Genomic DNA, 23,764 nt, shown 5'->3' with positions numbered 1-23,764 from the left:
TGGACGGACTCGGAGACGAACCGCATCGAGGTGGCGGAGCTGGACGGGACGCTGAGGAAGGTCCTGTTCTGGCAGGAGCTGGACCAGCCGCGGGCCATCGCTCTGGACCCACTGAGGGGGTGAGTCTCGCTGGGGGGGGCGGGGGGTCCTGGTCAAGGACTGGACGGTTCAACTTTGGCGTTTTTGTTAGTTTACGGGTTTAACCGTCGTCTCGTCCCTTAGCCCGCTGCTGCTAGCTGTGCTAGTCGCTAGCCGCGCTCAGGCTAAAGGCCGACTCGTACGACTGCGTCGGCGGCACATAGTGTATGGTCTGCACAGCAGGGGGGCCCAACATGAGGCCAGCGGGCCAAAGCCAGTCCGCAAGAGGCTCCAATGCGGCCCAATCACCAAGCTAATGGTGCAAATTTAAAATAAAACATTGATAAATAAAAGAAATCGGAGGGATTTCTGTAGAAACACCTGTTGCGCAACTGCACTTTTGGACATTTCACTGTATTTTACTCCAGAAGGTTTCATAAAATTTTGCTTTATGTTGAGATCGTAGTCGTTTTATGTTGTAATTGTTGAGGTGTTTTTCACCACGATGAGTTCAGGAGATCTACTTCGTTCACGGAGGCTCAAGCAGGAGAGTCTGGCCGGATCTCGGCAACATAATGAAAATAACTTTTCATTTTTACGTCTCAAATGATTGAAATAGCCTAGAAAACAACAAAAAAAGGAGTGTCGTCATGTCTAATGCTTGTCGACGGAGCTGAGATTGTTTGTCCGAGTGCGGCTAATAGTCGAATGCTACTGGTTGGTTTCCATTTGGGGGCGGGGCTTAGCCAGAGGTCAGTTGGTGAAGTCGGGATCACAGCGTCTCCGGGTCAATGATGTCACGTTAGCGTGAGTGAGGCTTAATAAACGAGTGACGTAAACAACCACTTGATGTGGTTTGACTCGGGTCACTCCGACTTTCTGGACGAGTCATTTTTGATCACGTTTGACGAGTCCGGCTCTCGATCCGCTCGCGTCTGACGGGCCCCGTCCGCCTGCGTCCTCAGCTTCATGTACTGGACCGACTGGGGCGAGGTCCCCAAGATCGAGCGCGCGGGGATGGACGGCACCAACCGCTCCATGATCGTGGACAAGGAGATCTACTGGCCCAACGGACTGACGCTGGACTACAGCCTGCAGAAGCTGTACTGGGCCGACGCCAAGCACAACTTCATCCACCGCGCCAACCTGGACGGGTCCTCCAGGTGAGCCTCCCCCCCGGACCCCTTCTCGGCCCCTTTCAATACACTTCTGGTCCAGTTTATGTCCAGTTGGAATCTAGTTTTACTGTAGTTCATGGGTCTGTAGCCCCTTTTTTTTTTTTTTTTTTCCACCAAAATCAAATTTACCTGACGCCACAAAACAATAGTTCAAGATGTACCATGTGGATTATTCGATTTGGATGCTGCTGTTGTTAAAGTTTGACCTTTAAAATGAGACTAAATCAGCCAATTAAATGTAATATATACTTCTGATGCACGCACAAAAACTTATGTTGCCTCTATTAAATTTCAGTAACAATTCAGGATAGTAAATATTTAATTTTCAGCTCTTTGTACCTGATTTTATACTTTTGACTTTTTTTTTTTCAACATTTTATTCCATTTCAGAATTTCTACATTTCAGCCGTTTTACTCATTTCTATTTTTAAGCCCTTTTGTTTATTTTTTAATTTTGTTATCATTTGAGGTTTTTTTTTGTTCTTATGTTTTTTATGCCCTTTTGTAAAAAAAAAAAAAAAAATTATCATTTGAAGTTTTTTTTATGTTTTTTCTTAAAAAAAATGCTCCTGTTTCTGATCATTTTAACTAGTTTCCCCATTTCACTTATGCCTTTTTTTTTTTCAAAAACCTCTCTAGCCAAGAGATAAAGAGTCTTTTAGAAAATGACTCTAGTGAGTCAAACATCAGATAAAATGTTTATTTTTTCTATTAATTTAAAGAATGCTTTAGCGGAGCCGGTAGAACCAAAGAGCCACATGGTGGCTCGCTGCCGGCCCCGGGGTGTGTCTGACCTCCTTGCCTGCTTGTGTCCAGGGAGGTGGTGGTCAAGGGGGAGCTGCCCCACCCCTTCGCCCTCACGCTGTACGAGGACACGCTGTTCTGGACCGACTGGAACACCCACTCCATCCACTCGTGCCGGAAGCAGACGGGCGACGGGCAGCGCATCGTGCACTCCGACATCTTCTCGCCGATGGACATCCACGTGTTCAGCGCCGAGCGGCAGCTGCACGGTGAGTCGGGTCCCGGATCCCCGTTCGCCATCCACGCCTTTTAAAAACCGACGCGTCGGACGAACGCGCGTGTGGTCGTAACCCCCGTCGTGTGTTGCGCCTGCAGTCGGCCACCCGTGTTCCCTGAACAACGGAGGATGTTCCCACCTCTGCCTGCTGTCCCCCCGGGCGCCGTCCTATCGGTGCGCCTGTCCCACCGGCGTCCAGCTGCTGGAGGACGGCAAGACCTGCCGACACGGTGAGGACGTCCACACACACACCAACATCGACACCTTCTCTTTTTTTTTTTTGCGTGTTTTAAAAACTTTTTTTTTTTTAATGCCTTTTTTACCGGTTGCTAAGCAACGACATTTCGTTGCCAGTTCCTCACTGTGTGACGTACTGTGCAATGACAATAAAGAAAGTCTAAGTCTAAGTGTGTGCGTGCTTAAATTTTACTTTGAAAACCCCACTGACCTGACTGTTTCGTTGCGTTCCCCCCCCCCACCAGGCGCCACCGAGATGCTGCTGCTCGCCCGGCGCACCGACCTGCGCCGCATCTCCCTCGACATGCCCGACTTCACCGACATCATCCTGCAGGTGGACGACATCCGCCACGCCATCGCCGTGGACTACGACCCGGTGGAGGGCTACGTCTACTGGACGGACGACGACGTCAAGGCCATCCGCCGCTCGCGGCTGGACGGCGGCGACGCGCAGTTCGTGGTCACGTCGCAGGTCAGCCACCCGGACGGCATCGCCGTCGACTGGGTCGCGCGCAACCTGTACTGGACCGACACCGGCACCGACCGCATCGAGGTGACGCGGCTCAACGGCACCATGCGCAAGATCCTGATCTCTGAGGACCTGGACGAGCCGCGGGCCATCGTGCTGGACCCCGAGGCCGGGTGAGTTACGGAGCGCCACTTTGATAGCGGAGGTTTCTAAGAGCCGAGGTTGAATAAGCCCCTCCCCCCCCTTCAGGTACATGTACTGGACGGACTGGGGCGAGGTGCCCAAGATCGAGCGGGCCGACCTGGACGGGATGGAGCGGGTGGTGATGGTCAACACGTCGCTGGGCTGGCCCAACGGCCTGGCGCTGGACTACCAGCAGAGGAAGATCTACTGGGGAGACGCCAAGACGGACAAGATCGAGGTGGGAGGCTCTGCTGGGGCTGAGGGGGGGGGAGGGGGAGGAGGGGGGGTCAAACCATGACTCCTATCGTTGGAGCAGCACATCTGAGCCTGGGGAGCCGCTCTCTCCTCGCTTTCTTGTCTTTTCTTCCTCCTTCCCTCCTTCTCTGCTCTCCTCCTCCGCCCGCTTTCCTCTTCTTTCTCTTCCTCTTCCTCTCTTCTTCCTCTCACTCTCCTCCCCTCCCCTGCGCCTCTCGCAGGAACGTTAACAAAGATGGCGGTGGGCCATGCGGGGCCGCGGCGAATCAGCCAATCACACATTTGTGCAGATTCCTCGCATTCCTGCTGCACACACACACACACACACACACACAAATCTTCTAATGTGCCTCCACGGGAACCAAAGTTCTGCTCCCGCTGTCTGAGAACAGCTCGGAGGAACTCCCCTTAATTTTCTCCGTCACGATTCACTCGGGAAGAAAAACAAAGTTTTCCATAAATCTCAACACGGATTTCTCTCATGTCTCATCAAAATATCAGCCTGACGACATTCTGCAAGACGAATGTACAGACTGAGCTTCAATACGTCGCTTCAGGACGTCAGTTGTTTAAAGTGACGGTGACCCCCCCTCCCCCCCTCTTTCCCTCCCCAGATGATGAACATGGACGGGACGGGCCGCCGCGTCATGGTGGACGTCAACCTGCCGCACATCTTCGGCTTCACGCTCCTCGGGGACTTCATCTACTGGACGGACTGGCAGCGCCGCAGCATCGAGCGCGTCCACAAGCGCACCGCCGAGCGGCAGGTCATCATCGACCAGCTGCCCGACCTCATGGGCCTCAAGGCCACGTCGGTGCACCAGGTCCACGGTGAGTCGGGACGCCGAACACACCACGAGACGCTCCACCGTCCCCCCGACTCTGAACACCTCTTACGCCTCCTCCCCCCCCCCCCCCCCCTTCAGGTACAAACCCGTGTGCGGAAGCGAACGGCGGCTGCAGCCACCTCTGCCTCTACAAGCCCCGCGGCGTCCAGTGCGGCTGCCCCATCGGCCTGGAGCTCATCGCCGACATGAAGACCTGCATCGTCCCCGAGGCCTTCCTGCTCTTCTCCCGCCACACCGACATCCGCCGCATCTCCCTGGAGACCAACAACAACAACGTGGCCATCCCGCTGACCGGCGTCAAGGAGGCGTCGGCGCTGGACTTTGACGTCACCGACAACCGCATCTACTGGACCGACATCACGCTGAAGGTGGGCGCCGCTTCCCGCCCGGCGCGTTCCCCTCTTTGCCGTCTTGTCCAGGGGTCGGCGACCTTTTTATATATATATATATATATATATATATATATATATTTATTGAGTTTTTTTACTTTAACAAGGCAAATTACAACATGACAGTAGAAATACAGAAACAAATATTGCTTAATTAGCATCCATACAATTAAACATCAAGGTGCCTTAAGAACAAATAATATTCCTTAAAGTATTTTTGAAAAATATTAGGAAAAAACAATACACAAATCCAAACAAAGCAAAAAAAACAACAAACAAAAACAAAACGGATCAGAACAAAACAGACTCACATAGGGGTTATAAAGTTGTTTAACAATATGTAAATGTCCAGCTAATCTTACATTGTCCACATCAATTATAGATATTAGGGATCAACTACAGCTTCAGATATCTTAATATTGGTCCCCATACAGCCTGACATTTCCTGAGACCTCATACCTCAACTTTTCAATGTGTAAAATCCCAACAAATTCCCTGAGCCAAGCCTCAAATTGTGGTGGCGAGTCTGATTTCCACACTTTTAGAATGCATCTTTTTGCGACGGCCATGCCATAGGAAATAATTGTGGCTGAATTATCTTCACTGCTGGTTGACAACTTACAACTAATAAACTAAACTACATGAACTAAGCAACAACAACACAATTATTAGCAACACTACAAACCCAATATAACCCCCAATAATTGTATTTAAAACACGACAAACAGAAGCTCCCATAATGCATTGCAGCTCTCAGCTCCTTTATCGCTGCACATTATTAAAATGGAAGATAAATGTGGGAGATCTGGGATTGTTAGAACCATGAGTGTGAGCGTTGTGGCTTTCAATGTCCTGTAGTTGTTGCGTAATTCACTAGAATTTGCCGTCACTCTCAACAAGTCGGCGCCGAAGCCTCCCGGAATTGTCGGCGCTCCACACACGCCTACATTTTACCCCAGCTCTTTGTCGCGGCACTGCGCTCTGGGTGGCTTTGCCTCCTTACGTCCCTCCGGGATGAACTGCAGTCTTGTCGGACCATTTTGAGTTTCTGTATCGGAGTCGAGACACTCTGCTGGGAAATCTACTGAGCATGTGCAGCAGAACTAGGTACTCGTTACTAGTTCCATTTCCCTCTAACTCTCTACGTGGCGTGTGGTTCTGCAGACCATCTCGCGGGCCTTCATGAACGGCAGCGCTCTGGAGCACGTGGTGGAGTTCGGCCTGGACTACCCGGAGGGCATGGCGGTGGACTGGCTGGGGAAGAACCTGTACTGGGCCGACACCGGGACCAACCGCATCGAGGTGGCCAAGCTGGACGGCCAGCACCGGCAGGTCCTGGTCTGGAAGGACCTGGACAGTCCCCGGGCGCTGGCCCTGGACCCCGCTGAGGGGTGAGACACCCCCTCCCCCCCTGCAGGGTGCAATAGAACCCGAGGTCATCCGGTCGGGCGACGCGTATTGACCCGTGTTGACCCGTGTCCCACCCACAGGTACATGTACTGGACCGAGTGGGGCGGCAAGCCCAAGATCGACCGGGCGGCGATGGACGGGACGGGACGCATCACGCTGGTGGCCGACGTGGGCCGAGCCAACGGGCTGACCATCGACTACGCAGAGCGGCGCCTCTACTGGACGGACCTGGACACGACACTCATCGAGTCTTCCAACATGCTCGGTGAGCAGAACCGTGATTTAATTCTGGATTTGGTGGTTAAAATATTCTTTTTGTCTTTTTTTTCCGCACCCGTTTTCAGTCCGCTTTGAGATTTTTAGCCGCTTTGACTGCTTCAAGCCCGACCTGGTTTCAGGACCCAGTTTCCGCTTAGTTGCGTTCCCGGTTCCGTCTGTAACGAGTGCGCTCGGCGTGGCTCCGCCTCCCTCACCTCTGCGTGCGCTTCTGGTGGCGCGTCACAGGTCAGGACCGCGAGGTGATCGCCGACGACCTGCCGCACCCGTTCGGCCTGACCCAGTACCAGGACTACATCTACTGGACGGACTGGAGCCAGCGCAGCATCGAGCGGGCCAACAAGACCAGCGGGCAGAACCGCACGGTGATCCAGGGCCACCTGGACTACGTCATGGACATCCTGGTCTTCCACTCGTCCCGCCAGGGCGGCTGGAACGCCTGCGCCTCCACCAACGGCCACTGCTCGCACCTCTGCCTCGCCGTGCCCGTCAGCAGCTTTGTCTGCGGGTGCCCCGCCCACTTCTCCCTCAACTACGACAACAAGACCTGCAGTGGTGAGGCCGCACCCACTTCACGCTAGAAGAATTGTGAATTAAAGCTATAATCGCCGGCTAAAGAAAACGAGTGATTGTAAAACGTGTGACGGACGGTTGAATGCGTTTTGCAGCGCCGACGTCCTTCCTGCTGTTCAGCCAGAAGACGGCGATCAACAGGATGGTGATGGACGAGCAGCAGAGCCCCGACATCATCCTGCCCATCCACAGCCTGCGGAACGTCCGCGCCATCGACTACGACCCGCTGGACAAGCAGCTGTACTGGATCGACTCCAAGCAGAACGTCGTCCGCCGGGCGCAGGAGGACGGCAACCAGAGCATGACGGTGGTGTCGGCGGCGCCGGGCGGCGCCTCCGGCGGGGGCGGCCTGCAGCTGTACGACCTGAGCATCGACATCTACAGCCGCTTCATCTACTGGACCAGCGAGGTGACCAACGTCATCAACGTGACGCGCACCGACGGCAGCCGCGTGGGCGTGGTGCTGCACGGCGAGCACGACAAGCCGCGGGCCATCGTGGTCAACCCCGAGCGAGGGTGAGTGACATCGGCGGCGGTTTCCCCTCGGCTTCAAAAGCCATCATGAGGTTCTGACCCGGCCCTCCTCCTCCTCCTCCCCCGCAGCTACATGTACTTCACCAACCTGCTGGAGCGCTCGCCCAAGATCGAGCGGGCGGCGCTGGACGGCACGGAGCGCGAGGTGCTGTTCTTCAGCGGCCTGGGGAAGCCGGTGGCGCTGGCCATCGACAACCAGGTGGGGAAGCTGTTCTGGGTGGACTCGGACCTGCGGCGCATCGAGAGCAGCGACCTCTCCGGTGAGTCGGCGCCTCCGCCAGCGTGTGGCTCCGCCGCAAGGTCTTCACGCGTTTCACTTCCCGTTTGCTCTTTCTTTCAAAAGTCTCCCGTTTGTTGTTTTCTGTTTTTTTTTTGTTTTCTGTTTTTTTAAATGTCTTAAAGTTTGCTATTTTCACAGAGTTTCTTTTTGATTTCGCAGTTTTTTGTTTCCTGTTTCACAATTTGTTTTGCAATTATTAGTCGTCTCATTTTTGTTTCTTCTGTTTTTTTGTCTCCTGGTTGATTTTTTATTTTATTTTTTTACATTTTTTGTCAACTAATAGTGTTGAATTAATTCTTTCTGATTCAGTTTTTGGGTGTTTTGTTATTTTTTTCACACCGTTTTTAGATTTCTGGGGTATTTTTTTAGTTTTTTTTTTAACAGTTGTTGATGTTTTGACAGTTGTCAGTCTCCTGGTTGTTGTTTCCTGCAGACGGTCTCTCTCTGACGCGGGTGTGTCGCTCTCCATCCTCCCCCCCCCCCCCCCCCCCCCCCCCCCCCGCCTCCCTCCCCCTCAGCTCCTCTCCCGTTTTGTTGCCTTTTTCTTCCTTGGAAGTTTTTTGCCCTCCAACCGTTTGTTTTCCCTGGTTTTGTTTGTGTTGCGTCCGTCCCCCTGTAGGCGCCAACCGCATCGTCATCGCCGACTCCAACATCCTGCAGCCGGTGGGCCTCACCGTCTTCGGCAGCCACCTGTACTGGATCGACAAGCAGCAGCAGATGATCGAGCGCATCGACAAGACCACGCGCGAGGGCCGCACCAAGATCCAGGCGCGCATCGCCTACCTGAGCGACATCCACGCCGTGCACGAGCTCGACATGCGGGAGTACGGTGAGTCTTGGCGCGGGTCGCCTCAACGCGCCTGCTCGCGCCGCCGGACTCACACTCCGGCTGCGCCTCCCCCGCAGGTAAACACCCGTGCACGTGGGACAACGGCGGCTGCTCGCACATCTGCATCGTGAAGGGAGACGGGACCACGCGCTGCTCCTGCCCCGTCCACCTGGTGCTGCTGCCCGACGAGCTGTCCTGTGGAGGTATGGCCGCACTCGCAACGTCCTCGTAAGGTCGGGGGGGGGGGGGTTTAAAGGTCGTCTGCTTGACCTTGAAAGCGTTCTGCGCGCCGTCTCCCCTCCCCAGAGCCTCCCACCTGCTCCCCCGAGCAGTTCTCCTGCACCTCCGGCGAGGTGGACTGCATCCCCCAGGCGTGGCGCTGCGACGGCTACCCCGAGTGCGACGACAGCAGCGACGAGGAGGACTGCCCCGTCTGCTCCGACGCCGAGTTCCAGTGCGACAGCCGGCAGTGCATCGACCAGAGCCTGCGCTGCAACGGCGACGCCAACTGCCAGGACCGCTCCGACGAGAACAAGTGTGAAGGTGAGGAGGGGGGAGGGGGAGGGGCTGGGTTGTTTCCCCCCAAATCTTCTGTCGGCTTCCCCGAACCGTTGTCCTGAAGACGAACCGTTGTCCCGCTCCGTGTGTGCAGTTCGCTGTCCGGCCGACCAGTTCGCCTGCTCCAACGGTCAGTGCATCGGCAAGCACAAGAAGTGCGACCACAACATGGACTGTACGGACAACTCGGACGAGATCGGCTGCTGTGAGTCCCCAACACCCGTGCCGTGTCCCCCCCGACCCCCCTAGATCCTCTCCCAACTCTTCTTCTTCGGTGGTTTCAGACCCCACGGAGGAGCCGCCGCCGCCCCCCAACAACACCATCATCTCGGTGGTGGCCGTGGTCCTGACGCTGTTCGTGGTGGGCACGGTGTACTTCGTGTGCCAGCGCGTCCACTGCCCGCAGATGAAGGACGACGGCGAGACGGTCACCAACGACTTCGTGGTCCACGGCCCGTCGTCGGTGCCGCTGGGCTACGTGCCGCACCCCAGCTCGCTGTCCAGCTCGCTGCCCGGTGAGACAAACCTCTGTGCTTTACGCACCGAACAGTACAGTCTTGACCAAATTGGGAGAACCGTGCACCACGATCTGGCGACGGCTCCTTTTTCCGACTCCTCCACACCTCCAACCTCGCGTCTTGTCCGCAGGAATGTCCCGCGGGAAGTCCGTGATCGGCTCCCTCAGCATCATGGGCGGGAGCAGCGGGCCGCCGTACGACCGCGCTCATGTCACCGGGGCGTCGTCCAGCAGCTCGTCCAGCACCAAGGGCACGTACTCCCCACCGGTGAGCGACCAGAGAGGCATCCCCACCCCCCTCCACCCACCCGCCCCCCGTCACATGCTAACGCTGCGTCTGCCTTTCAGATCCTCAACCCTCCCCGTCTCGGCCACCGTGCGCTCGCAGTACACCATGGAGTTCGGATATTCCTCCAACAGTCCGTCAACTCACAGGTCCTACAGGTACCGACCCTCAACTCATAACACACTTCTTTCTGTCACACGTGCAGTACTTCTATACAGTCTCACCCCACACGTCCTCCCATCGTCTCTTAACCTCTTCAGACTGAAGGTTGTTTGTTCCAGTCACACTAAACTTTCCGTCTCTCCTTCGCGAAGCTACCGGCCGTACACCTACCGACACTTCGCCCCGCCCACCACCCCCTGCAGCACGGACGTATGCGACAGCGACTACACGCCGGGACGCCGAGCGCCGCTCAAGTCCGGCTCCGCCGCCGCCGCCGCCACCAAGGGCTACACCAGCGACCTCAACTACGACTCGGAGCCTTTCCCGCCGCCGCCGACCCCCCGCAGCCAGTACCTGTCGGCGGAGGAGAACTGCGAGAGCTGCCCGCCGTCGCCTTACACCGAGCGCAGCTACTCGCACCACCTGTACCCGCCGCCGCCGTCGCCCTGCACGGACTCCTCGTGAGCCTGCCGCGAACAGCTCCGCCCAACAACACCACCCCCCCCACCCCACCCCACCCCACCCCCACCCTCACTGTAAATAGCAATTGTGCATATATGAGGCGAAGAATGGGAACGAGAGACTGAAGGAGGCTGGGAAAAAAAAGGGAAAGAGGAGCTGCAGAACATTTGTACAAACAGAGAAAAACATATTTATATATTTTCTATACAGTGTTTACTGATGACGCCATAGAGGTTTGTATTAAGAAATTTGTACATTTTTTTAAGAAAAGGTTTTATTAAAATCATCACAAATATAAGTTGCCTTAAAGCAGAAGAGAGAAAAAGAGGCTGAAGGACAAAAAAAGATAAAAAATCACATCATCATCAGCGGGGCGTTCCACCTAAACAATGCCAAAAAACAAACAGTCACGGGAGGCGAAGCCTGTTACCATGGAGACAGGATCTGAAGCCCCGCCTCCGGAGGAGGGGGGAGGGGTGAGCCTCCTCTGAAACCAGTTTGTACGAAGCGTGCGGTCAGGGTGTGAGTCACGGTCTGCGGTCGAGCGGCGGGAGGCGCCGGAAACGTGTCGGGCGTCGCCGCCACCGGGGGGCGCCGCCGCCGAACGACCCTCAGCTCGCGCTCCGTGACTCGCACCCTGAACCCGCGGCGCCGACGTTCAGACGGATTTAAACCAAAACTCACTTTGTGTCTTTCTGTTCTCATCGGAAAAATGCCCGGCGGCACTTCCTGTCAGCGCAGGGCGGCGACGGCGGCGGCGTCTCCATGGAGAAGACGATCTCGTGCCTGACGCAGCTTCATGTCGTTTTTTTTTGTTGTTGTTGTTTTTTTGTTTTTTGTTTTGTTTTATCGTGACTTTGAGGAAACTCCCACAGAGGATTCAGTGCCCAGGAAATGCTCCATAGTATTTTTGTACCACATATTGTGTAGATACGTATTTATAAGCTATATAGAAACGACTTGTAAATCTCCATCCGACTCTTCATTCCGTCTTTTTTTTTTTTTATACCGCCTCCTTCTATTTTTCTACAAACGCTGACAATCTACCCCATCAGGCCGTCTCCACGTGTGTGTGAAGGATCCTCCAAACCTTTTTCTGGGGGCAGCTGTCAGGACCACAGGTTGAACCACGGCGGGGGGGAGGAGCCTTTGTTTTTTTGTTTTTTTTAAGTTTTCTGTTTGTTCGTCACATTACAAGAAAAAAAAACCACCAGCATGAATTTAACGACAATCTTTAAACTTCTGAATTTTTTTCCTGTTAAGCTTTTAATTAAATTGTCTTCAAGAATGTCAGTGATGTGTTCAGGAACCGCAGGAAATGTTTTATTTTTTGTTTCTTTTTTATTTTTATTCCGTCAAAAATCTTCAGATTCTGTCACTTCTGAACTTTAAACGGTACAGTCGGACATTTTTTGTTGCCTAAAACTGTTACATCGATTATAATATAAATGTGCAAACCAAGTTCCTTGTTTCTACCACCAGAGGGTGCAGTGAGTCACTAACTAGTAACTCCAAAGTTTCAAGAGGTTTTTTTTTTTTTTTCCAACGAAAGCGAGTTTAAAATCAGGGGACAATTTCAATTGAACTACTTGAAGACGTGTTGGAATCGTGTACATTTGAAACCCTCTGTTTAAAACTGTGTACGAATAACTGACGAGAAAATTTTTGCGCGTTCAGCAAAGGTTTGCCACATTTTGTGGTCTGTACGAGTTTTTATCAAAAAAGCTTACAAAAAAAAAAAATCTGCTCCGGGGTGTTTTTTTTTTTTGTGTGTTAAAATAAAAATGCGTCGGCGCCGTTTCTCCAGTCTGTGGTTAAAAACAAGCCGGGCTGGCGCCCCCCGGTGGTGATCTTTTAACCTCTTTGCTCGCTGGCGCCTTCCTGTGGTACATCTACGTCTCGACATGCGTCTGTTACAGTTTCTCGACTGCACTTTACTTTTTTTTTTTTTTCTCGGTACAACATAAAAACTTGGGACAAATCTCTTCGTGTCAAAACCTCGGACCTCAGCTTCTATGTTCGAATGTTTTTAAAAGCGTAGAAAATCAAACGTGTTGAAAGGAAATGGAAGTTGCAGTACAAACTGGAATTAAACTGAGTGAAATCCAGCAACAAACTCGGATTCTCACATTTTAAAGATGTTTTAAATTAGATTCACACAATTTTTGAGTTAAAAAATTTGCTTGTTATTGAAATTTTGTCCAAAAAAATGTGAAATATTAAAACAAGTTTTTTTTTACATTTGAACTTTAATCTCATTTTTTTCTTTTTACATGAAAAATGTTTGAATACCTCATTTTCTGAATTTTGATTTCAAACTAAGGTTTTTAATTTTCTTCCAGATGCTTTGACTTTCATCAGTCAAAACTTTTTGAGCTTTTCAGTAAAATGTGAAAATTCAAGCTAAAATCCTTCCTCGGTTTTTTGTTTTTTTTCCTCATGTGATTCTGATGCAGTCAGAAAAATCGAGTTTTTTTTTTTTTTTTTTTTTTAACCAAAGTTTGAATCTCTGAAACGCCGTCAGGTGATTCTTGTTCTCTAAACCTTTCTTCCAGTTGTTTGAAATGAGGAAGTATTTTACTTTGAAACAGGAAGTTCTCATGTCTGTTCCCGGTTAACCTGTTTTCATGGACGCCCAAGGTCAGAAAATGTTTACAGGAAGTACAAAGTAAAACTTTTTTTTTTTTTTAAGGCCATTTTCTGCTGTTTTTGTATGGAAGCACTTTTGTCTGAATTGTTTTTTTTTTTCTATAATGGGAGAGTTGCCGTGGTAGCATCGCCCTCTAATGGTGCTCCGAGGTTCTGCGCTCAGTCTGATCTCTCCGATGCTAGCGTTGTTCTTGTTCGAAACCTGTCGCGTCCAAACAGCTGCCACCAGAATCTGTCGTAAGTCATTAATGCTGATTTATTTTAGTTTTTCTTTTTGTTAAATATAAAGTGAGTGAACTTTGACCTCTGACTCTTGTGTCGTCATTTCTGTTTTCACCAAAACAAAAACCAACTTCTGTGGTCACATTAAAGCAGAATAGAAAATACCTCAAAAAGCCCAGGATATTATTTAAAGAACTGAGAAAAAAAGATTAATAAAAATTCTGAAATGTTGCTCTTGGATTTAGATATTTTACTGTTTTTTTTTCTTAATCCTCTTTTTCAAGTTTTGACTATTGGCTCTTTTTTATCTCTATACTTATTATATATAGTTGTGACTTTAAAACATTAAAATTCCACAATATGCCTCTGTTTCTAATAATGCAGAATCTATAAAATAAAAAATATTGAGCTTCACAACATTACTTTATTCTTACTTAATTTGTTTTCAGACTTTTGATTTATTTCCCATTTTACATTATATTCTCGACCTGACTATTCATTTCTCTTATCAAACTTTATTTCTAACTTTACTGTCAGAAATAAGTGAAAGTACTTTGTAGGTTATTTAAAACAGAAAACATGCTCAATAAGACTGACAAGTTAAATTGGGTTTGTGTTTGAGTTGTGATTTCACCTTTTTGAAACTGAAACCGTTCTCAATCACTGATTTTATTTTGTCTGATTTGTTAATAGATTAAGACAATGACTCTGTTTGGAAATCCAAGACGCTGTATTTATTTTGTGGGGACGTGATTGGGGATTTAGTGTATTTATTACCATTTTCTATGTCAAAATGTAAACTCTGCCTTTCGATTTCGCTTTTACCGTAATAACCAAACACAGCCGCACTCTGATTGGTCCTCACTGGCCACTCCCTGAATCTGCTACCTGCTCACCGGTCTGACGTCACTATTTGTAATAACACTTCGCTGTGATTGAAGCATGTTCTGTTATTTATCAGAAAAATTCGATCAAATAATTGAAATTTCTCGTGTCACAGTTGCCCGTCTGCGTGTCTATTTCAACGATTACGGGGGAGTTCTCGCCCTGCGCCTGGCCTTTCCCTGAATGTGATTGGTCAACGACCCGTCACATGACAAGCAGAGAGCGGAAGCAGAGGGCTCGACTGCGGAGAGAAGGTGAGGAAATAAACAAGACCGAAAAAACAGCCGATTGCAAACAAACGGACGACAAAACACCGGAGCAGCTCCCGAGAGGCGGTAGGAGAACCAGGGGGGGGGGGAAGGACCGAGGAGGAGCAGTGAAGGGGTCCGGGCCGGAGAGACGCGTCGCGGTTCCGCGACTCCAAACCAGCTCGAGCAGCTCCGCGTTCAAACCAACAAACAAACGAGAGACAAACAAACAAGAGACAAATAACCGGTGAGAGAATCGACGCGTTGACATATACTGCTGCGTCATTGAGATGTCATTCTGCGTGTTTTTTCGGGGCCTAAAACACGGGGAATTTCCCCACACGGGTGTGACGTCACCACGTAAACATTGACGTCGTGTTCTGATCATTTAACGTCGTATTTATTTATTTATTTATTTGACCTGTTAACTTTTCAAAATGAGTGATTCTATTATTGTATTATATTATTCTTATTCTTATATTGTATTATTATTCATTATGTATCATTTAAAGCTCCAATTCGAATATATTTAGCTTTCATTTTGAGCAGCTGGTTTCACAGTGATGACCTGGTATTGATCAGTCCTGGGGCCTGACCTTTGGTTTTTCCATCCAGTTGGCTGAGTTTCCTCCGTGCGAGTGAACTTTGTGTTGGAATATTAATTCATCGCCGCGACGGCACGAGTAGTTCTGCGTTCCATAAGCTCACGTTTCTGCAGTTCTTGTCAGCGAGGCCATTATTATTTACCGGGTTGATTTATCCCGGTGAGAAGTGAACTGACATCCGAGTACAGAAAACCCAGGGTTAATCCTTAAAGTTATCTTTGATGAGAAGAAATGCTAGTATTGTACTCTGACCAGCTCAGTCCAGAATTAGTCGTCGATCAGTTTAATTAACTATGAAGTAAAGATGCTTTAATTTATTGATGAGAACGTTAATATTTACTTGTGGGTTTTAAAACACGTAATCTAAGGATTTTGATGAGGTTGCTTCATTCTATAGTAGTTATAGACGGATTATTGACTATTAATCAGTCGGTAGAGCAGGTCGTGGTCTCATCAAGGTTGTTGGTCTGATCCCTATCTTATCTTGTGTGTGTGTGTGTGTGTGTGTGTGTGTGCGCGCGCGCGCGCAGGGTCCCGTTGCTGCCGTCACGATGCAGAGCACCTCCAACTACCTGTGGCTGATCTCAGACCTGCTGGGTCAGGGAGCAACAGCCAACGTTTACCGAGGACGCCACAAAGTATCCGCCTCAGTCTTCAACTTCTTTCTGAATGTGAACGAGAACTAAGTCGGCGCCGTTCCTGACTTTCTCTCTCCGCCTTTTTTTTTTTTTTTTCTCCGCCGTGTCTCCGTAGAAAACTGGCGATCTCTACGCGGTCAAAGTCTTCAACAACCTGAGCTTCCTGCGGCCGCTCGACGTCCAGATGAGGGAGTTCGAAGTTCTGAAGAAGCTGAACCACAAGAACATCGTGAAGCTGTTCGCCGTGGAGGAGGAGGTGAGTGGGCGCTCCGGGAGGCTCCACCCCCCCCGTCAGCAAACTCTTGACACCAGCGTCTCTGTTCAGTCCAACACGCGTCACAAGGTGCTGGTGATGGAGTACTGCCCCTGCGGGAGTCTCTACACCGTCTTGGAGGAGTCGTCCAACGCGTACGGACTCCCCGAGGACGAGTTCCTCATCGTCCTGCACGACGTCGGTGAGTCTCCACCCGCCTCCCTGGAAGCCCCGGCCCTCGTGTGCTCCAGCTCTCTCTTGATTGGCTCCCGCAGTGGCCGGCATGAACCACCTGAGGGAGTACGGCATCGTCCACCGGGACATCAAGCCGGGGAACATCATGAGGGTGATCGGCGAGGACGGGCACTCCATCTACAAGCTGACCGACTTCGGGGCCGCCCGGGAGCTGGAGGACGACGAGCAGTTTGTTTCGCTGTACGGCACAGAGGAGTACCTGGTGAGCGCAACAAGCACGCCTGTAAAGTGTACCCGGTGTGCAATATGAGCGCGGCCCGGTCCGAAAAACCAAACATACCCTCTTACAACACGCTGCAGGTGAGCAAAACAAACAGAACTGTGTGCAAAACACAGTCACACTCACATTTTGCAAAACCCAGTGTGGTGAGCAAAACAAACGCACCCGGTAATGATGACGAATGCGCCCAGTTAAAGATGAAATGTTCCTGGTGAAGAAAACAAGCGCACCTTGTATTCAGTTTGAACGTTGCTGGTATGAGAAACACACCCATGAAAGAAATGCCCCTGGTACAAAAGAGGTAATCTAGCACACCTGACTGACGTGCTCATGCTAAATCCTCCTCTTCCTCCTCCTCCTCCTCCTCCTCCTCCTCCTGCAGCACCCTGACATGTACGAGCGCGCCGTGCTGAGGAAAGACCACCAGAAGAAGTACGGCGCCACGGTGGACTTGTGGAGCATCGGCGTCACCTTCTACCACGCCGCCACCGGCAGCCTCCCCTTCAGGCCGTTCGAGGGGCCGCGCAGGAACAAGGAAGTGATGTAAGAAAGCCAAAGGCACCACGCGTGCTCGCGGCGTAGAGGCGACGACGGGAGACGCGCTCGCCGCTCGCCGCTCAACCCCCTCGCCGTGCTTTCAGGTACAAGATCATCACGGAGAAGCCGTCAGGGACGATCTCCGGTCACCAGAAGTGTGAGAACGGGAAGATCGAGTGGAGCACGGAGATGCCCGTGTCCTGCAGTCTGTCCAAGTACTGAAAACACACACACACACACACACACACACACACACAAGGGTTTGATTATCATCTGTGGCTGGAAGGTTGGTAAGGACCATAAAAACCACCATTAAAAACCAGCCACATGCATATTGCGCAAGTCGTCGCTGTAAAGACACATGTTTTATACCGATAAAATCTGGCGTCCCTCAGGGACGACCTCTGGGTCCTCTGCACTTTTCAGCTTGAAACAAATTGATGGGTCTCATTATTCTTCATCGTCTTTACGTTGGTTCCTTCTTTACACTTTCACACAACAGGTTTTCCGTCTGCTTCCGACAGCAGTAACTATTAATAATATTCAATATCGTGGAATGTATTTTCCTGTAGTTTCAGTCTCACATTGAGCCTTGTGTTACACCCACTTTTATATCGGTTCACAATGATGGGTGTTCAACTTCACTATCATCCTTCTGCTCAGCAAGATCAAAACTTTCTGTGACATTTTTGGCTTTTTTTTTATTTTTTTATTTCTAGGTAACAAATAGTTCTGGAGTTCCTCAGGGATCAACTTTGGGTCCTCTTCAGCCTTTTCTTTTTTTTACCCCGTTTCACCAAACTAGCTTCTCAGTCATTTGATAAACCTAAAGACTGTTTGATTAGTGACGGTGATAAATGTTTTAAGTTACATATATATGTAACTTTGTTTAAAAAAACAAGGTCAACGTACCCTCAAATATTTGCAGCGATAATGAACACTCCTGACATCTTTATTGTAATACCATTTTTTTGCCACAGGGTGGTGCAGTTACTCATCAGGAGCTGGTTGAAAGAACAAACAGCCAAACTGTTAGAGCTCCACGTCGCCCCCTAATGCACAGGGGTGGCATTGATACAACGTGATATATGGATGAGTGCTGAAAGTGTAGACGTTTTCTCCGAGCCGCCGCCCCCCCCTCTGATGTGGTCCGTGCTGGTCTCAGGGGTCTGCAGAGCCTCCTGACCCCGGTCCTCGCCAACATCCTGGAGGCGGATCAGGAGAAGTGTTGGGGCTTCGATCAGTTCTTCGCCGAGACCAACGACATCCTGCACCGGACCGTGGTCTACGTGTTCAGCCTGCAGCAGGCCACGCTGCACCACGTCTACATTCATGAGTACAACACGTAAGCTCCGCCCCCCCAGCCCCCCCCCCTGCTGGCCACCCGATTGGACCGTCTGAGTCGTGACTTTTGTCCCCGGACCGTGTCCGCAGTGCGGCGCTGTTCCAGGAGCTGCTGTGCCGCCGGAGCAGCATCCCGCTGCACAACCAGGAGCTGCTGTACGAGGGCCGCCGCCTCGCGCTCGACCCCAACCGCCAGGCCAAGACCTTCCCCAAGACCTCCAGGGACAACCCCATCATGCTGGTCAGCCGCGAGTCCGTGGCCACCGTCGGCCTCATCTTCGAAGACCGTAAGGGATCTCGTCAGCGCCGTTAACCCTTCCCTCCCCCCAAGAGAGTTTTCCAGACGCTCACACTGAGTCCTGCTGTGTTTTGTCCTCCCGCAGCCAGCCCTCCCAAAGTGCAGCCTCGCTACGACCTCGACCTGGACGCCAGCTACGCAAAGGTAACCCCGCCCGCACCGGGCCGAACCGGTGGAGCAGGAAACGCACTGTCCTCAGTTTCCACGGTGACGCATTTGCCGGCTGTTGTCAGACTTTCGCAGGCGATGTCGGCCATTTGTGGAAAACGTCGGAGTCTCTGCTGGTTTATCAGGAACTGGTGAGGAAAGGAGTCCGGGGCCTCATGTGAGTTCACACAACTGAGTCACAACCTTGGTAAAAGGGGGCGGGGCTTATCAATTCAAACAGTTCTATTGGCTGCAGACTCCGTTTTGGCCCCTGGTGACGGAAGCGAATGTGAAATGACCTGATTTAATACGTTTTTCAATGAAAATCTGTTCAAAATTCGTATCTTGGGATTTAACAATTTCAACAAGAATACTTGAAAAACATTCAAAGATTCATGTTTTTGAACAGATTCCAGATTCCAGATGAGAAAAAGACTTTTGTTGGACAGAAATGCAGCGATTTGACGATTTTGATTAGAAAATACATACAGCTTTCAGTTGATACACTTATTTGATTTGAAATGAAATTGTGGGTCGTGTGTGTGTGTGTTTCCCGTCCGGCGGCAGCGAGCTGATGAAAGAGGACTACAGCGAGATCCTCCACAAGAAGTCCGAAGTCTTCCACCTCTGCAACTTCTGCACGCAGCTGCTGGAGAAGACCGAACAGCTGTGAGGACCACCGGCCTGATCGCCTCCACCCAGAGGGCGGGGCGGCTGAGGACTCACCGTGTGTGTGTGTGTGTGTGTGTGTAGGTTGGAAGTGCTGATGCAGGCCAACATGCTGTCGTCTGAATACGACGAGATCTCCGACATGCACAAGAAAGTCCTGAGAGTGAGTCGTCGTTCAGTCACCTTTCTGTTTTTTTGGTTTCTTTAAACTCAAAAAAATGTACATAAAACTTGTGATTTGAACTTAACCGCAAATGTATGAATCGATCACTAAACCACACGCCCACACAGCGGGGAGCCTTCCATTAAAACAATATGGAAGCTTAACCAGCAATTTGTGTCTCTAACGTCTGGAAAATCAAAAATTTCTGTCAAAAATCTGCAATTTTAAGATGAAAACTGAGGAAAGTTACCGATTTCAATGTTAAAACTTACAAAGTCATGTGTGAGTTTAAACATATTGTAACAGGACGTTTGTGCTTTGACTATACGAGTTAATCCCAGTGAAGACGGTGGACGCTGGAGGACACGTCCACTCCCGCCTCCATACAGACACACAGGGCTGCTTTACAAACACGCAGTGTTTTATTCTCTCTCACAAAGACAAAAGCGTCCCCGGACAAAGCCTGAAACGTCCTCCAGGGCCTCCTGGACCGCGGGTTTGAATGTCAGTATACTGTGTGTGTGTGTGCTCATGAGCGCCCCCTGGCTGTGTCTAGATCTCAGGCTCTCTGGATCCCATTGAACGGACGTCTCAGGACATCAAAAGCAAGTTCCTGCCCGGAGGCCTGCTGACGGACGGCTGGACGCAACAAGTGGGGACACACCCCGAGGACAGGAAGTAAGGCCCTGTGTGTGTGTGTGTGTGTGTGTGTGTGTGTGACTCTGTGTGACTCTGTGTGTGTGTGCTGCAGTGTGGAGAAGATCAAAGTGCTGCTGGACGCCATCACGACAATTTACCAACAGTTCAAAAAGGACAAAGCTGAGAGACGTGAGTCACAATCCAACTTCAGAAAGTCCAACGTCAACCCGACTTCATTCACAACTCGTGTGTGTGTGTGTGTGTGTGTGTGTGTGTGTGTGTGTGTGTGTGTGTGTGTGTGTGTGTGTGTGTGTGTGTGTGTGTGTGTGTGTGTGTGTGTGTGTGTGTGTGTGTGTGTGTGTGTGTGTGTGTGTGTGTGTGTGTGTGTGTGTTTCAGGTCTTCCGTACAACGAGGAGCAGATCCACAAGTTTGATAAGTAAGTTCTTCTTTGTTCCAGTAGAGGTCCTCGTATTTTGGTCTCTGCTGGTCTCTGATGGTCTCTGATGGTCTCTGGTTCCTCTCACAGACAGAAGCTGGTCCTCCATGCCAGTAAAGCCCGCTCCCTGTTCACCGAGGAGTGCGCCATGAAGTACCGCCTCTTCATCTCCAAGAGCGAGGAGTGGATGAGGTGAGTCGCAGCGGTGCATCATGGGACACGCGGTCCGAGGGCACAGACAGTCAGTCACACGCCGGGCTCACGCGACGTCGTAAAATCCTCTCCTTTATTGTGAAACACAGGCCTCTTAAAGCGTCTGTGGTTACCACGGCGACGGAAGAGCGTCCTGTTAAAATGGCGTCTTGTGTGTTTTATTTTTGTTTTTTTTTGCTCACAGGAAGGTCCATCACGTCAGGAAGCAGCTGCTCAGTGTGTCGGGCCAGCTGATCGGCATCGAGAAGGAGGTCGGCATGCTGATGGAGCGAGCCATCAAGGTAAACAAACAAACAAACAAACAAACGGGTCGGCGTGATCTCGGTGTGGCGGCGGCGCCGGCGGCTTGACGTTGGCTGTTTCAGCTCCAGGAGCAGCTCCCGCAGAAGGTCCTCCCCGTGGTGTCCAGCGGCATGAAGCCTCAGGCCTACCTCAGCCAGAACACGCTGGTGGAGATGACTCTGGGGTAAGACGCCCTTCGTCCTCCTCGTCCTCCTCGTCCTCGGGCTCCGGCGTCGTCACGGTTGACGCCACCGCGTGTGTGTTTTTTTTGTTGCAGGATGAAGAAGCTGAAGGAGGAGATGGAGGGCGTCGTCAAGGAGCTCGCGGAGAACAACCACTTCTTAGAGAGGTCGCGCACTACCTTCTGAAGTTCCATCAGTTAGTGGGAGGAAGATGCTCTATAATGTGGATGTTAGAGGAGGAAGATGCTCTATAATGTTGATGTTAGTGGAGGAAGATGCTCTATAATGTTGATGTTAGTGGGAGGAAGATGCTCTATAATGTTGATGTTAGAGGAGGAAGATGCTCTATAATGTTGATGTTAGTGGGAGGAAGATGCTCTATAATGTTGATGTTAGTGGGAGGAAGATGCTCTATAATGTTGATGTTAGTGGAGGAAGATGCTCTATAATGTGGATGTTAGTGGGAGGAAGATGCTCTATAATGTTGATGTTAGTGGGAGGAAGATGCTCTATAATGTTGATGTTAGTGGAGGAAGATGCTCTATAATGTGGATGTTAGAGGACGAAGATGCTCTATAATGTGGGTGTTAGTGGGAGGAAGATGCTCTATAATGTGGGTGTTCGTGGAGGAAGATGCTCTATGATGTGGATGTTAGAGGAGGAAGATGCTCTATAATGTGGATGTTAGAGGAGGAAGATGCTCTATAATGTGGATGTTAGTGGGAGGAAGATGCTCTATACTATGGATGTTAGTGGGAGGAAGATGCTCTATAATGTGGATGTTAGAGGAGGAAGATGCTCTATAATGTGGATGTTGGTGGGAGGAAGATGCTCTATAATGTGGATGTTAGAGGAGGAAGATGCTCTATAATGTGGATGTTAGTGGAGGAAGATGCTCTATAATGTGGGTGTTAGTGGAGGAAGATGCTCTATAATGTGGGTGTTAGTGGGAGGAAGATGCTCTATAATGTGGGTGTTAGTGGGAGGAAGATGCTCTATAATGTGGGTGTTAGTGGGAGGAAGATGCTCTATAATGTGGGTGTTAGTGGGAGGAAGATGCTGAGCAGCTCTGCAGCCTTTCAAACATTACATCACACTTATGTTACCTTAACATTTGTTGTATTAAGTTACTCTCTAACTTGTAATCCATTACTCTGCTGATGCCGCCACACGGAGCCGTCTGATTGGTTCATGTTTGTCCTGCAGGTTTGGGACTCTGACGCTGGACGGTGGCCTGAGAGGATGAATGTGGTGAAAATGTCCTCTTTTTTTTCTTCTTCTTCTTCTTCTTTCTTTTTTTTTGTAAAATCCGCGCTGTGACCAAGAGGAAGATTTCTGTAACCGACAAGCGACCGGACGAGCTCGACTCCCTGAAACGTATCTCGTCCTCCTGCGATCGCCGAGCTGCTGGTGACGCCTCATCAGACATCCACCCGCCTCCAAAGAGCCAGACAAACGTCCCCGAGGGACTGATGGGGGTCAATTTTAAAACATTGTTTTAAAAGGCGCAAAGTCTCCGATTCATTCATTCTGAAAAGCTGGAGGTCAAAAGTGCAATCTTGATTCAATTTAGCTCTAAATGTTGATTGTCCACCGACAGGCTTACAGTTTATGTGTTGTAATACTATTTTGGGCCACTAGGTGGTGTCGTGAGTCCCCGGTGGGGACAGACACAGAAGAGGAACTGCCGGTACAATTGAAAGTGTTGGCTGAGATTTAGTGGAAATAAGGTTTATTACAGATAATTTGTTTAATTTTTTTTATTCTTTATTATTAAATGTGAGTAGAGGTTATTTTGCTTTCTGCCTGATTTTATTATCTACGTCAAATACTCCATATGTACAGAAAACCTTTTCATTTTGCATAAAGAAACACGTGTTGAAGGGGTTAACAAGTCCGTTAAAGTGACTTTTATTTCAAAGGGTTGTTTCTTTTTTCCTTCCTCTTTCTATTAAATAAGATCGTCAAAGTACTCGTGTTTTATTTATCGTGCATCAGTTATGTAATCAACAAACAACTCCACGTTGCCATGGAAACGCTTGTTTTTGTTTGTCAATGATCAAGATTGAGAAAAACCTGTAAATAAGCAAATAAACACATGAGAAACTGACTGAATGTATCGTCTGTCGGTTCCACCCATCTTGCGTTTGAGCTGGTTAACCAACATTTCACTAACCTGGCTCTCGTAACCACTCAGTTTCAATAAGGTTTCGCTAGTCACCAACATGTTAGACGGTGTGATTTAACAAGATAATGCATCACTCACCTGGTTGACCAACATCTATCATTTGTGTTTTCTTGTTTGTAAAGTGTGAATCTTTTAAGAGAAACTT

General features: G+C 50.1%; 2 protein-coding genes across 2 annotated transcripts; both read left to right on the top strand.

Moving 5' to 3' along the window:
- On the top strand, nucleotides 1–10,651 carry lrp6 (low density lipoprotein receptor-related protein 6). The gene is made up of 20 exons (XM_080518567.1): nucleotides 1–119; nucleotides 1,044–1,241; nucleotides 2,073–2,269; nucleotides 2,376–2,507; nucleotides 2,760–3,156; nucleotides 3,233–3,404; nucleotides 4,036–4,252; nucleotides 4,348–4,637; nucleotides 5,823–6,049; nucleotides 6,149–6,333; nucleotides 6,573–6,899; nucleotides 7,013–7,433; nucleotides 7,521–7,711; nucleotides 8,351–8,560; nucleotides 8,638–8,763; nucleotides 8,867–9,103; nucleotides 9,213–9,323; nucleotides 9,403–9,633; nucleotides 9,767–10,079; nucleotides 10,236–10,651. Exons 2-20 carry the CDS (start codon nucleotides 1,048–1,050, stop codon nucleotides 10,546–10,548), a joined length of 4,491 nt encoding a protein of 1,496 aa, XP_080374693.1. The 5' UTR covers nucleotides 1–119; nucleotides 1,044–1,047; the 3' UTR covers nucleotides 10,549–10,651.
- Nucleotides 10,652–14,529: 3,878 nt separating this feature from the next.
- Nucleotides 14,530–23,541, top strand: tbk1 (TANK-binding kinase 1). Its single transcript, XM_080518132.1, has 21 exons — nucleotides 14,530–14,796; nucleotides 15,685–15,792; nucleotides 15,908–16,048; nucleotides 16,118–16,247; nucleotides 16,321–16,502; nucleotides 16,903–17,063; nucleotides 17,162–17,272; nucleotides 18,223–18,402; nucleotides 18,492–18,688; nucleotides 18,785–18,843; nucleotides 18,933–19,024; nucleotides 19,414–19,515; nucleotides 19,600–19,678; nucleotides 20,235–20,356; nucleotides 20,430–20,506; nucleotides 20,715–20,754; nucleotides 20,845–20,946; nucleotides 21,152–21,248; nucleotides 21,333–21,433; nucleotides 21,527–21,598; nucleotides 22,638–23,541. The coding sequence occupies exons 2-21, from the start codon at nucleotides 15,706–15,708 to the stop codon at nucleotides 22,675–22,677; spliced, it is 2,172 nt and encodes a 723-aa protein (XP_080374258.1). The 5' UTR covers nucleotides 14,530–14,796; nucleotides 15,685–15,705; the 3' UTR covers nucleotides 22,678–23,541.
- The last annotated feature ends 223 nt before the right edge of the window (nucleotides 23,542–23,764 follow it).

Source organism: Blennius ocellaris, assembly GCF_963422515.1.
Source record: "Blennius ocellaris genome assembly, chromosome: 22".
NCBI classification, from domain to species: domain Eukaryota; kingdom Metazoa; phylum Chordata; class Actinopteri; order Blenniiformes; family Blenniidae; genus Blennius; species Blennius ocellaris.
This window is presented reverse-complemented; position numbering and strand designations above follow the sequence as displayed.

Excerpts from the sequence above, each read along its gene's own strand:
- lrp6 (XM_080518567.1), top strand. The coding sequence starts at position 1,048 with ATGTACTGGACCGACTGGGGCGAGGTCCCCAAGATCGAGCGCGCGGGG. Across the intron at positions 6,050-6,148 it reads GCCCTGGACCCCGCTGAGGG|GTACATGTACTGGACCGAGT; the intron begins GTGAGACACCCC and ends TCCCACCCACAG. Across the intron at positions 6,900-7,012 it reads CGACAACAAGACCTGCAGTG|CGCCGACGTCCTTCCTGCTG; the intron begins GTGAGGCCGCAC and ends TGCGTTTTGCAG.
- tbk1 (XM_080518132.1), top strand. The coding sequence starts at position 15,706 with ATGCAGAGCACCTCCAACTACCTGTGGCTGATCTCAGACCTGCTGGGT. Across the intron at positions 18,844-18,932 it reads TGGACGCCAGCTACGCAAAG|ACTTTCGCAGGCGATGTCGG; the intron begins GTAACCCCGCCC and ends GGCTGTTGTCAG. Across the intron at positions 20,755-20,844 it reads CAGATCCACAAGTTTGATAA|ACAGAAGCTGGTCCTCCATG; the intron begins GTAAGTTCTTCT and ends TTCCTCTCACAG.